This window comes from Panthera leo, chromosome E1 (assembly GCF_018350215.1).
Source record: "Panthera leo isolate Ple1 chromosome E1, P.leo_Ple1_pat1.1, whole genome shotgun sequence".
NCBI classification, from domain to species: domain Eukaryota; kingdom Metazoa; phylum Chordata; class Mammalia; order Carnivora; family Felidae; genus Panthera; species Panthera leo.
Genome location: NC_056692.1, coordinates 28,047,477 through 28,062,071, shown reverse-complemented (window position 1 = coordinate 28,062,071; position 14,595 = coordinate 28,047,477). Strand labels below are relative to the sequence as shown.

The 14,595-nt window shown below is 36.5% G+C and overlaps 1 protein-coding gene and 1 long non-coding RNA gene across 8 annotated transcripts in view; one reads left to right on the top strand and one right to left on the bottom strand.

Moving 5' to 3' along the window:
- Positions 1 to 98: 98 nt before the first annotated feature.
- LOC122206269 lies at positions 99 to 13,512 on the top strand. Its single transcript, XR_006196396.1, has 5 exons — positions 99 to 294; positions 992 to 1,039; positions 7,672 to 7,945; positions 10,380 to 10,646; positions 13,436 to 13,512. It is a non-coding gene; the product is annotated as an uncharacterized LOC122206269 (long non-coding RNA).
- Positions 9,945 to 14,595, bottom strand: part of TEX14 (testis expressed 14, intercellular bridge forming factor) — a 122,415-nt gene continuing 117,764 nt past the window's right edge. For all 7 annotated transcript variants that reach the window (XM_042915274.1, XM_042915277.1, XM_042915276.1 and 4 more), the window contains 3 exons: positions 12,367 to 12,476; positions 11,060 to 11,111; positions 9,945 to 10,609 (listed from right to left, as the gene is read on the bottom strand). In XM_042915274.1, the coding sequence (XP_042771208.1) occupies positions 10,573 to 10,609; positions 11,060 to 11,111; positions 12,367 to 12,476 (199 nt within the window). In that variant the 3' untranslated portion in view covers positions 9,945 to 10,572. The remainder of the gene's footprint in view (positions 10,610 to 11,059; positions 11,112 to 12,366; positions 12,477 to 14,595) is intronic.

Sequence of the window (14,595 nt, the reverse complement as noted above, 5' to 3'; positions counted from 1 at the left end):
AAGAGTGTCTCATATAGTCCCCTTAGCTACCTACCTGGTGATGTCATAAAGGAAGGAGCTTCCTACTAAACATCCTAGCATACTGCCACAGTTCTTCAGAGAATCTCAAGCAGTAACTGCAAGGAAACTGCGACTTGTCTTTGGAGTTGACACCACCAGATCTTTGGTCAAGTCAGGGAAGGCTCCAGACTCTCCGTTACTCTCCACAGATTCTAGGAATTCCCAGACTCATCTAGAGAAGGAATCAGTCTGAATATCCTGCTAAGGCAAGGCTACTCAACTCAATCACTCTGTGTTAGTACCAATTTTAATAAGATGCAAGTACAAAGTTGTCCCCAATTTAGTTGTATAGAAGTAAAGAAATAGAGCTCCATACTTTTCCAGGTATCAGAAGTGGTTTGGTTGACCCTGGGGTAAAAATCCAGATTTCTCAAATCATAAAGTCTCACATTCTTGGCCTAGGAGTGAGTATAGGATTGTAGGAAAGATTTGGAATTAGTCATTGGTTTCAATCGTAAATGACTGTGCACCTTAGACAAGTTATTTGACTTGTCTGAGCCTTGGTTTCTTCATCTGGAAACCAACATCTGGTAGGTAAGTGTCACTCAAAAAATGTGAGTGTCTTTTCTCACAATCCTCTCCCTCAGTTCTCCTAATTAGCTGGACTTTGGTTCTTTCTTGATTTGAAAAGTGCCTTTGAATCTTGGATACCATTTGGGATGAGAGACACTGTCATCTTTCTTTCCCTTTCACATGCTATTCTCTACCATATCCACATTCCACTATTGACTCTGAAGGGTCTTCATGGTTACAGGACAGTCAGATTCATTGTTTCTGGATCTTTAAAATCAGCTTTGATTAAAGACAAAGTTGAAACAAAAACCAACATGTTCTTAGGTAACAGGAATCTCAATAGGCCAAGAAACCTTGAGCTACTGACACGTCTTTAGAATATAAAACATTTGGCTAACCATTATATCTTGTTTTACAGAAAAGGATAAAAGTAGAATACAAGTCAGATATCTTGAAGACACTAAGGGTAAGCCAGGTTTAAATGAAGATGGTTCCTGTTTATACTTATTTGATATCTTGTTATAAAATTGAGACTGGCTGACTTAAAAAAGCTTTCCTAGGAGATTCTCCTTTCAATGCGGTGACTTGTTGATTTATAACCTTTAACCACGATGCTATAATGCTTATTTGTTTGTCTGGGAAGATTATATTTCTCTTTATAAATTTATTGAGTGAGTTTTAATTTCTCCATCAACATGTAACGTTAAGTCTGCTATCACTTTTTTGTTCTTATTAAAATCATCTCAGTACTGGTTTGAATAATTGTTTATATTCTCTTAATATTGGGGAAAATATTTTTTTCAGTGTTCAATTTCAGTACAAGTAAACACAAAAGGGTGATTCTTGCAAAAATGGGCAAAACAAAAACCAGAATCTTGATATTTTCCTCATCATGAATAATCTAACTTGTATTAATCCATGCTTGAGTTACAAGTGGGTTCTTTCAGGGTAATCACACTCTCACTTCTCCTGCTCTTCCTACTGGTAGGGGTATGATGAAGATAAAATGTGATGAGATGTAAAAGCTATATTAAACTGTTTTATTTTGAATGGAAAGCATACAGCAAAGGACAGGATTGCCAGGAATTGCCACTTGGTTGATGGGATTTGTGGTAGCCAGTCTCCAAGATGGCCCCCAGTGATTCTCATCTGCTAGTATTCATGCCTTTGTGTAGGCCTCTCTCATTCTGAATCAGGGCTTGCCCTCTGTGACCAACAGTTTATAGCAGAAATGATGGTTTAGGACTTCTGAAGCTGATCATAATGGCACTGCACCTTTTGCCTTGGTGTAGGCAAAATCTCTTGGATTGCTCACTCTGGGGAAAACCAGTTGCCATGTGGTGAGGAAACTCAATGGGAGACCCAGGTGGAAAGAAACTGAGGTCCCTAGTCAATAGCCAAGACAAAATTGCCAGTCATATGAGTGAGTCAACTAGTAAATGCATTAAACTGCAACGTCAGGAGAAACCCTGCGCCACAACTGCCCACCTGAGTCACTTCCAAATTCCTGATATATAAAAACTGTTAAAGATAAATGGTTATTGCTATTTTAAGTCACTAAGTCTTGGAGGTAATTTCTTATGAAGTAATAGATTATGTAAATCAATTTCTCTAGTGTCAACTGTCATTAAACAAGCACAGAGACCAATATATAAACCAGAATAACAACCCACTAATATACTTTGAGAAACACACTATTGAACTGATTGGAAGCCAGGTCATTCTTTCCCTATAGACACACCAACTTCAAGAGGAAGAAAAGTTGCTTGGTGAACATGAAACTGGATCAAGAAGTCAGTATGATATTCCACAAGAGGGCAATACCTGTCACAGAGCACTAGGCATACCTAGTGCACTCCCCATCCACTCATCCATACAGCTTTAGCTGAGCATCCATCCCCATGTCTGGCACCTAAAACTTCCTTTTCTTATGCTTTACACTAACCATTCCTTTCTATTAAGCAGTTTTCCTTCAAATGAGTTCTAATAAAATTGACTAAGTTTATAGTTACTTAACTATGACATTATAGTTCTGCCTCCCACTGATTTAAGTATTCCTAAACCTTCTATTCTCCAAACAGAAAACAGCTAAAAGAATTATGAAAAGTTGAAAGGACTATTTTACTACTTTAATAAGCATCTTTCCAGATATCTATGCATTTATCAAATGTAGACATTTATGTATAAATTTTCATGGGGTCATATTATACCTACTAGCATGAGTCCATAATATGTCCTGGACACCTTTCTACTTAGTCCACTTATGCTTTTCCATAATTAAAAAAAATTATTGTGGTAAAACACACATAACATTTACCATCTTAACTATTCTGAAGTGTACAGTTCAGTGGTATTAAATACATTTACATTGTTATGCAACCATCATCACCATCCATCCCCATAACTCTTCTCATCTTGTAAATTTACTGTTCTAGCCATTTTTAAATGCACAATGCATTGGCATTAAGTACATTAACAATGTTGTGCAGTCATCACCACTCACTATCCATTTCAAGAACTTTCTCAGCATCCCAAATAAAAACTCCATACCTATTAAACAGTAACTCCCAATGCCCCCTTACCCCAGCCTTGACAACCACTATACTTTCTGTCCTTATGATTTGGACTACTGTAAGTAACTCATGTAAGTGGAATCATACATTATTTTCTTTTTGTGATTGGCTTCTTTCACTTAGCATAATGTCCTCAAGGTTCATCTATGTTGTAGCATATTGCAGAATTTCTTTCCCTTTTTTAAAGTTCAACAATATTCCATCATATTTACCACAGTTTGTTTATCCCTTCATCTATTTATGGACACTGATGTTTCCACATTTGAGCTATAATGCTGCTATGAACATTGGTGCAGAACTATCTGTTGGAGACTCTACTCACAAGTGGAATATATTGCTGGGTCATATGATAAATCTATTTTTAATTTGTTGAGGAACCACCATACTGCTTTCCATAATGACTGTGCCATCTTACATTCACACCAACAGTGCACAGAGGTTCTAATTTAAAAACATTCTTGCCAACACTTGTTTTGTATTTTTCATAGTAACCATCTTAAAGAATGTGAGGTGGTATTGCATGGTAGTTTTGATTTGCATTTCCCTAATAATTAGTCATGTTGAACATCTTTTCATGTGCTTATTTTGACCATTCATATAACTTCTTTGGAAAAATGTCTATTCAAGTCCTGTGCCCAATCTTGAATTGTTTTTTGTTGTTGAAGTTAGGAGTTCTCTGTATATTCTGGCTATTAATCCCTTATCAGATATATGATTTGCAAGTTATTTCTCTCATTCTAGGGGTTTGCTTTTTTACTCTGTGGATAGTGAAGTTTTAAATTTTCATGAAGTTCAATATATCTATTTTTTTTATTTTGTTGCCTGTACCTTTGATGTCATGTCCAAGAAATCATTGCCAAATCCAATACTGTTAAGCTTTTGTCCTATGTTTTCTTCTAAGAGTTTTATTGTTTTTGGCCTTAGATTTAGGTATTTGATCAATTTTGAATTAATTTTTGTATACAGTGTTAGATAAATGTGAGGTAAGAATTTCACTCTTTTGCATGTGGATATCCAGTTTTCCCAGCACCATTTGTTGAAGAGACTGTCCTTTCCCCATGGTCTTGGCATCCTTGTCAGAAATCATTTGAACACATTTGCAAAGTTTTATGTCTAGGCTCTCTATTCTATTCCATGGATCTATATGTCTATATGCCAATACCACATTATGTTGGTTAGTGTAGCTTTGTAAGTTTTGAAATCAGGAAGTGTGAGCCCTTCAATTCTGTTGTTCTTTTGAAAAATTGCTTTGGTTATTTGGAGATTTCATATGAATTTTAGGATGGGTTTTTCTATTTCTGCAAAGAACATCACTGGGGTTTTGATAGGTATTGCATGGAATCTATAAATGGCTCTGGGTAGTATTGACATTTTAACAATATAGTGTCTTCCATTACATGAACATAGGATGTGCTCCCATTTATCTATGTCTTCTTTAATTTCTTTCAGCACTGTTTTGTAGTTTTCATAGTACAAGTGTTTCACCTCCCTGGTTAATTCTTAAGTATTTTATTCTTTTTGATGCTACTGTAAATGGAATTGTTTTTGTAATTTCCCTTTCACATTCTTCCTTGTTCATGTATGGAAATGCAATGGAATCTTGTGTGTTGCCTTTGTATCCTGCCACTTTGCTGAATTCATTTATTAGTTCCAACAGTTTTCTTGGTTATGTCTTTTTTTTTAATTTTTTTAATGTTTATTTATTTTTGAGAGAGAGAGAGAGAGACAGAGACAGAGCATGAGTGGGGGAAGGGCAGAGAGAGAGGGAGACACAGAATCTGAAGCAGGCTCCAGGCTCTGAGCCATCAGCCCAGAGCCCGACGCGGGGCTCGAACTCACAGACCGTGAGATCGTGACCTGAGCTGAAGTCGGACGCTTAACCGACTGAGCCACCCAGGCGCCCCTCTTGGTTATGTCTTTAGAGTTTTCTACATATAAGTTCATATCATCTGCAAACAGAGATTACTATTTGAGATTACTATTACTATTTGAGATTACTATTTCCTTTCCAATTAGGATACCTTTTATTTATTTTTCTTGCCTAAATGCTCTGGCCAGAACTTCTACTACTATGTTAAATAGAAGTGGTGAAAGCAGGCATCCTTCTCTAGTGTCTGATCTTAGAGGAAAACCTTTCAGTCTTTCCATACCATTGAGTATGATGTTTGCCAGGGGCTTTTCACATGTGGCTTTAATCATATTGAGAGAGTTTCCTTCTACTCCCAGTTTGTTGAGTGTTTGTCATGAAAAGGTGTTGATTTTGTCAAATGCTTTTTCTGCATCAAGTTGAAATGATGAGGCTTTTCCCCCTCTTTATTCTATTGATGTGGCATATCACATATTACATTGTTGCATAACAGTACATATTATGATTTTCATGTATTGAGCTATACTTGCATTCCAGGAATAAATCTCATTTGATCGTAGTGTATAATCTTTTCAATATGCTTAATTTTGTTTGCTGCTGTTGAGGATTTTTGCATCAATGTTCCTAAGGGATCTGATCTGTAGTTTTCTTGCGAGTGTCTTTGTCTAGCTTTGGTATGAGGGTAATGCTGGCCTCAGAATGATTTAGAAAGTGTCTTCTCTTCAATTTTTTGGAAAAGTTTGAGAAGGATTGGTATTAGTCCCTAAGATGTTTGGTAGAATTCATCAGTGAAGCCATCAAGTGCAGGGCTTTTCTTTATTGGGAGGATTTTGATTACTGATTCAATCTCCTTACTAGTTATAGGTCTATTCAGATTTTCTCTTCATGATTTAGTCTTGCAGGTTTTGTGTTTCTAGGAAATTGTCCATTTCATCTGTTATCCAATTTGTTGGCATACAATTGTTCATAGTACTCCCGTATAATCATTTTTATTTCTGTAGAATAAGTAGTAATGTCCCCACTTTAATTTATGATTTTGGTAATTTGAGTCTTCCCTTTTCTTAGTCTATCTAGCTAAAGTTTGTCAATTTTGTCGATCTTTTTGAAGAATTAGCCTTTGGTTTCATTTCTCTATTGTTTTTCTATCTCTGCTCTAATCTCTATTATACCTTCCTTCTGCTAGTTTGGATTTAGTTTGTTCTTTTTCTAGTTCCTTAAGTTGTAAAGTTACATTGTTGATTTCAGATTTTTTTTTTTATGTATTTATAACTTATAAGTTTCCCTCTTAGCACAGTTTTTGCTGCATCCCATAAGTTTTGATGTTACTTTTGTTTTCCTGCATCTCAAAGTATTTTCTAATTTCCTTGTAATTTCTTTTATCCATTGGTCATTTTAAAAGTGTTAACCTCCACAATTTTATGAATTTTCCACGTTTCCTTCCTTTTGTTATTAATTTCTAATTTCATCCTGTTGTGGTCAGAGAAGATACTTTATCATATCTATCTTTTAACATCTGTTGAGACTTAAGTGGCCTACAATATGGCCTATCCTAAAACATGTCCCATGTGTGCTTGAGAAGAATGTGTATTTTTTTGTTGTTGGCTAGCGTGTTCTATATATATCTGTAAGATCTAGTTGGTTTGTTAACTCCTCTGTTTCCTTACTTATCTTCTGTCTGGTTGTTCTATCCATTATTGTGAGTTTTTGAAGTCTCCAATTATTGTTACAGAATCGTCTATTCTCTCCCTTCAATTCCATCAGTTTTGCTTCATATATTTTGGTGGTCTGTCATTAGGTATATAAATATAACTGTAATATATTCTTTCCCTATTGAACCTTTTGTATATAATGTCCTGGTCTCTTGTAACCTTTTTTGATTTAAAGTTTACTTTGTCTGATATTAGTATAGCCACCCCTGCTCTTCTGTTTACTATTTGCATGGAATATCTTTTTGATCTTTTCACTTTCAATCTATTTATGGCTTTGAATGTCTCTTATAGATAGCATATAGTTAGATTATGTCTTTTTATCCATTTCCAATCTCTGTCTTTTGATTGGAGAGTTTGATTCATTTATGTTTAAAAAATTTTTTAGTGTTATTTTTGAGAGAGAGAGTGAGTGGGGGAGGGGCAGAGAGAGAGGGAGACACAGAATCTGAAACAGGTTCCAGGCTCGGAGCTGTCAGCACAGAGCCTGATGTGGGGCTGGAACTCATGAACCGCAAGATCATGACCTGAGCCAAAGTTGGGACGCTTAACCGACTGAACCACCCAGGCGCCCCTGATTCATTTATGTTTAAACTAATTACTGATGAGATCGTCTGTCATTACGCTATTTGTTTTTTGTCCCACATTTCTTGCATTACTGTCTCCTTTTGTATTTAGTTGATTTTCTGTAGTGAAATGTTTAAATTATTTTCTCTTTTCCTTTTGTGTATATTCCATAGCTATTTTCTTTGTGGTGACCATGAAGATTACATTTTGCATCCTAAATGTGTAACACTCTAATTTGAGTTTATACCAGCTTAACTTCAATAACAATAAAAAACTCTCTTCCTTTACAGCTTCATCCTACCCCTATTAATTGTTGATGTGACAGAGTTATATTCTTGTGTATAGTGTGCCCCTAAATATAAACTAATGATTCTTTTATATACAGAAACTCTGAAAAACAGAAGACAGTAGGCCAATATATTCAAAGTGCTAAAAATAAAAAATAAAAACCCTTGTCAACCAAGAATCCTATATCCAGAAAAGCTGTCCTTCAAATGTGAGGGGTAAATTAAGACATTCCCAGAAAAACTAAAGCTGAGGGAGTTTGTAAGCACTAGATCTACCCTACAAGAAATGTTCAAGAAATGCTTCAAGTTGAAATAAAAGAACACTTCATAGTAACTCAAAGCCATATGGAGAAATAAAAGATCTCAATAAAGGTAAGTACATGGGCAATTATAAAAACCAGTATTAGTTTTTATACTAATTTTGGTTACAACCATTACAATGGTTTGTAACTGCACTTTTTGTTTTCTCCATGATTTAGGAGATCAATACATTTAAAGCAAGAAAACAGCAGTAATTAGTATAAAAGTTAGTGTTACTGTAACTTTGATTTATAACTCCAAATCCTGGTTTATTTTTTACATAATTTAAGAGAGTAATGCATTAAAAATATTATTAGCTTTTATTTTTGGCCACACTTTACATAAAGATGTAATTTCATGACAACAACTGAAAGGGGTGGAGATGGAACTAAAGGATCAGGTTTCCATTCTGATGTCAATACCATATTCTGTTAATTATTGCAGCCTTATGCTATGCTTTCACATCTGGTAGGACACATCCCTCCTCCTTACTCTATTTTTTCAATATTATTTCCAAATATCTGTTAAGTCACACATTTATAGAAGGTCCTTTAATTTTACTCCACTATACAATTAATCATATTCAGTGGGACACTGGATTTTTACTTATATAACTCCCAGAGGACCAACTTATTTCTAAGTTCTTGGGAGGCACATCTCTAAAATCCAATTCTTTTTTTTTTTTTAAGTTTATTTATTTAAGTAATCTCTACACCAAACATAGGGCTTGAACATAGAGCATGAGATTAAGTTACATGCTCCTCTGAGTGAGGCAGCCAGGCACAACTAAAACACCCTTCTAATAGCAACCTATAAAACAGTACTATTAGCATCCAGAAAAGGGCCAAAAGCTACGTATTTGAAAACAATAACAACAACAACAACAGCAACTAAAATCTAATCTGGAAATTTCTAATAATCAAATTTTCCAAGGGGAAAATTCCATTCAGTAGTGAGCCAACAATAATTTATTAGCCATCTACTATGTGTCTAGAACCGTTTATGTATTTATTATGTTTCCACATATTGAGGAAAAGTGAAGGACTCCGTATACTCCAAAAACTCAGCACCAAACCCACCGGACAGATGTGAGGATGGGGACTAAGTTCATAAAGGATATATCACCATCAGTTTTAACTTAAATTTGCTCTTGGTTCACTTCCAACAGTGCGCAGGGCACTCTTGAACTACAGCCTCAGGGAAAGCTACTCTGTTTTACTGTGAAGTATACAAACATGTTTGCTCCAGTATGGTCTTGGGCAGATCATGGAACCCTGGCACCTAACAGTTACTCCATAACCAATAAACATTATCTACCAACATTATTATTGTTAATGTTGGCCAATATTAGTGATTATAAACCACATCAGTGAGAGTTTATGTAGGACTTGTAGCCTTTATGAATACTAATAGATAATGCTGTAATATCACAACTCACTATTTAACATGATATGTCTATCACTCCATACATTTTTTTTCCTGTGGGTCCTGGACACAAAGTCCTTACATTTTTATGTATGTTGGTTTTGTTGCACCAATTAAACGTTTTTGAGAGGAAGGACTATGTATTACAAGTCTCCGTATCCCCCCAAGTTTCTTATACACAGTATTATTTGTAAAGTAATTTGCTTTGGTTTTGCTCTGGTTACAATGGCAAGCAAATGTTTCCTTGTTTCAAAGTAGTCAAATAGATTTGTACCTTCCTATTTTATTTGTGCAGGGTAGAATTCTGGGATGCTAATAAAAATTGTATGATATGACCATCCTCAACAGGAACTATCCAGTTTTCACAAACAAAAGACCTATCATTCACTTGCTAAGAATAAAATGTTAGCTGGTAGCTGGCTAGTACTGCACAACAGCACATAACTTCTAAGAAAAGGTTTTTATTCACATGTAAAAGCTCCAAACTTGAGGCAGATGAAGGTATATCAATCCTCTAAATACCATGCCAGACACATGTATGCATCTGCCCAGGAGTCACTAGAGGCTAAATTAGAGAACACGTGATCTTCATCTTCCCACAATTTCACTCCTCTAAGACACAAATGATGTGAGGTATACAATCCAAAATACTCAGAAATGATGTTTATTCACTTTAAAGGGTTCAAAATATCTTGGACTTTTACTCCAACCTGTACTTTCATCATGTAAGTAAATTCTAGCTGGAATGGGAATATGGCAATCCTGGCCAAGAGGAGGGCATTATTTCTGTTCTAAAATATGGATGACTGGTGCCGGCTTATATGAGAGGTGGTAGCAGTCATTGCTTATCTGTCAAACTTTATAACAGATATTGAAGCCTCTTTGGGTGGCAGTTCCTCTCCCAATAACTAAAACACAGAAATATCTTACACAGCTAAAACCTAAATGGTATTAAAAGTAAACATTTTATTATATAACAGGAATTAAAGTTTTCAAAAATCTGTACCAACAAAACCAAAACCAAAGCCATTCTGGGAACAATGAGAAAATTTTACAATAAAAGCTACCTTTCACTTTTCAGAAATCTGAACTGAAAACAGATGGTTAACTGCGGTGCAGACAGGGCCAGCCATTCTGTCTATTGTGGCAGCTGAACAAAGTGTGAGCTACAGAATCACTGCCCTGATGGTGACTGAAGCAGATGAGGAGAGACGGGAGCTCACAAGCAGGATGCTCAAACTCAGGCCAGGAGTTCATGTACGATCCAACTCCCATCAGTCTGACAAGTCACTCTGATCCAGCACGATTATCCTGTGTATTTTTTAAACACACAAAAAAAGAGTTTCAAGTGAGTATCTATGTTTTTAAAGACACAAACAACAGTTTCCTTCTATTCAACTGAGTTCAAGGGAAGGGATTTTGATCTTTATAGTCAAGGGAGATAATCAATTAGTATGTCATGGGAACGTACAATGACTACAAAGCAATTGATAGCATCATCCTGTCCTCCCTCTGTCCAAAACTGTTCTTGTGCTGACTCTACTGATGACTTAATCAAATCTGGCATTAATTTCACCTTGTATTTTAATTAGCTGTAAATATTAACACATAAAAAACTGAGCAACTTTGAATTAATTATCAAACAACTTTATCAATAACTTTAACATTAATGTTTATTTACATGCTGATAAATGTTTAAAGCCTGTTCATGTGGTCTATAGACAGTGAACTTGGACCTACAAACATATGCCAACTCATTACCTGGATGGTTCAGACCAACCCAGTCGCTTCCAAAAACAGGGTTTTAGTTCCTCTTGATGAAATATAGAAAGAAGAAAACACAACCAGGTTACTTTCTGGGTCTAAAGGTGCCAGTATCCAGAAATTGCTTTAGTGCTCTCTCTCAAGTTTAGGGTGGACTGTTTTACCGGTAATAGTTGTTTTCTGCTAGAGACAGAATCTTTCCAAAAATAGTTAATGGGCTTCCCCACCTAACATTCTGCAGCTCCCTGTCACAGCAATGGATACTAATGATGTTAATTCACAAAGTCTCTGCATTATGTTCTCAGTGAATTCGTGTTGAATTCGTGTAGCTAAATGCTTACACACTCTGGGTCCTGTGCCAGTCCAGGGTCCCAGAGGAAAAAGAATACACTCTCAGGCCCTTTAATGAAGTGACTACTTACATAGGTATAGTCAGAGTTAAGGGAGCAAACAAAGGATGGCAAGGCACCCAGTGACTAGCAGCAGTGGGAAGCCATTATCAATGCTAAGTCAAAAGGGACTAGGGTGGAGCTAGGGCAGAACAGTTACTGGAACCCAGTGAGAGCTGGAACTGAGGACAGGCTGCCTTACAGAAGCTGTGCTGGTGAAGGGACACCACTTCTATCCAGAGATAAGGTGCTGAAGTAGGCAGGTAGGGGAAGTAATACCCAACCACTCCTCTGCCCTCTTCCCACTGGCCAACAGGAAGCCTGCTGGCCAGAAAGCCCAGGAGATAGTTCACAAAGCACAAAATAGGGCAGAGAAAGGAGAATGAGAATGAATTGGCGAAGGAATGAAAGGGATACCAGGTGTTCTGAAAAAATCAGTATCTCTAACTTCTTAAGTAGGAGGAACTTAAATATAGGAGGGTGTCATTTGTGAATGGTGCCTAAAGTTCTATCAAAATAGTTTTGAAATTAAGATCAATTTACACCTTTCACATTACTTGTAGATTCCACTTAAATTCCACAGTTTATAATTCCTTCTCAGATTCTGCAGCCTCTGTGTGAGCTAAATTTAGAACTCTTTTGAAGACATTAGACAATTAGAAGCAAAACATCTTTCTAGACAATGTGCAAGACAAGATGATGAGATTGGCCAAAGGCTTGCTTTAGAAATAAAATTGGATGTTACTGTTTTGTGATTAAGGTATAACTGGCAATTAACAGAAAACCTGGGCTGAACTACAGGAGGAAAGCATAGAAGGATTATGTATAGCATCTGGGAAATATTTCTAAATAACTCTGATGCTCATCATAGCCCAAGGACTCCAGGTTACATTATAAACAACCATTCATTCATACCTTCTTCAGAATTGCCTAAAAAGCTGTCTGATTTCCTTCTCTCTGACTTGAAGCTTTCTTCCCCTTTTCTCTTCTTTTCACCAACTTCTTGATCCTTGGTATTTGCCTCCCTTCAAAGACAATGATTTGGGGCATCAAACCATATGCACAATGGCCAGGGTAACAGGACTACTCCAAAGGAAACATAATAGCTATCACTACTGGCCAGGCATTGGCACATGTGCTATAATGTACAGTAAGCCATTTAATTCTTATCACAACTATATAGTTACCATTACCATTCCCAGCAAGTAATAAGGAAACTGAGGTACACAGAAGTTATATGCCTCAGGAGTCCTGGATCTGGGATCTGACCCAGGCAGTCTGATTCAGACTCTATCAACCTCTAGGCTATATTATCTACCTCCCTTCCCAACAAAAGCATTTCACTTATGTTGTAATTGGTGCCCTTTTTTGTAACCACCATTTATTTTATTACCTTACTTCATTTCCTGAAACTCTCAAGTATCTCTGATTGAAGTATCTAACAATTTAAGACCATATTTGCCAAACTAGTAAGCAGAAATCATCTCCCCTGCTCAAGTGTAAGCTCCTGAAGGGCAGAGACATCCCACTCCTCTGCTCCTGCAGCACAGCACTTGGTTGTCAGCACTCAACAGATGCTGGCTGAACCAATTTGACACTGTACAGGGATTTTTATTCTTTTTTCATTTATTAAATCTTCAAAACAAAATATGTAAAACAAGAGAGAAAATAAAGCCACCTAAAGCAAAAACGATTTTTTTTCCCTCCTAACCTCTAATAGAATCATAGGTTCTAGAATTGGAGGAAGCCTTCAGGTTCTCTTCCACCTCTGTCCAAATGCCCAGAACCAGAGTTGTCTAGCCTGTGCTTGAGTGGGAGGAGCTGTTGATAAACTGTAAAGGCACCTGCTTTTTCTATCAGATAGCAATAGCTATTAAAAAGCATGTGCTTTACTGGATAAAATCTCTAACTGCAGTTTCTAGTCACTAGCTCTGCCCTTTGGGGCAGAAGAGAGTAAGCTGACTCTCTCAACTTTACATTTCAGGTATTTGAGGGTAACTATCAAATATTCTCCACTCCACCTGCACTTCTCCAGCTGAGCCTCCCTAACTCCTTCAGCTATTCTCACATGATATGGTTTTCAGACCTCTGACTATTCGATGGCCACCCTCTTCTGTTTGTCAACATCGCTTTTAAAATACGGCACCCAGGGGCACCTGAGTGGCTCAGTCAATTAAGCATCTGACTCTTGATTTCGGCTCAGGTCATGATCTCACAGTTCGTGAGCTTGAGCACATCTGGCTCTGTGCTGACAGTGTGGAGCCTGGTTGAGATTCTCTTTCTGCCCTTCCCCTGCTCTCTCTTTCTCAAAATAGATACACTTTAAAAAAACAAGCCTATATCTTTAAAATAAAACAAACAAAAAATAAAATAAAACAAACAAAAAATAAAATAAAATAATAAAATAAAATAATAAAATAAAATAAAATAAAATAAAGTAAAATAAAATAAGATAAAATATTGCACCCAGACTCTGCACTGACAGTGCGAAGCCTGCTTGGGATATTCTCTCTCTCTCTGCTCCTCTCCCTCACTCTCTCTCAAAATAAATAAATAAATAATTTTAAAAAGTAATAAAATATTGTGCCCAGAAAGTAACCCCACACTGTGTCCTACGAGTCCTCTCTTTAGCATGAGACATCACCTTGGCCTGGGCAAGACGCTGTTGTTTGTTCAGCATTAATGCTGCATTGACCATTTTAGCAACTGCATCAATGAGGCTTCATGGAGTCACTATTTATGCCTTCTTCAAGAAAAATTTTTTGAATTCTTACCATGTCTCAAAATGCATGCTAAGTGCTGAACATATAAAAATAAAACGACATACTTCCTACCTTCAATAAAACCAGTGAGGAGGAGATTCCAGTCAAAAATTCTCCATTAGGTCAGATCCCTTGCATTCTACACATCTGAATGCTCACTTTCATCTTTTAGAAGCATTTAACATTTCCACTTGTCAAGACCATTTTGAATCCAGTCTATCACCTATCACATTAGTATTCATTCTTAGATTTGTGTTACCTAAAAATTTGATAAGCATGCCTTTTCTGATTTAATTCAAATGGCTGATGAAAATGTTGAAGGTGACAAGGCCAAGGTATAGCAATCTTAGAGGCCTCTCTGTATACTGATATCAATCTGCTA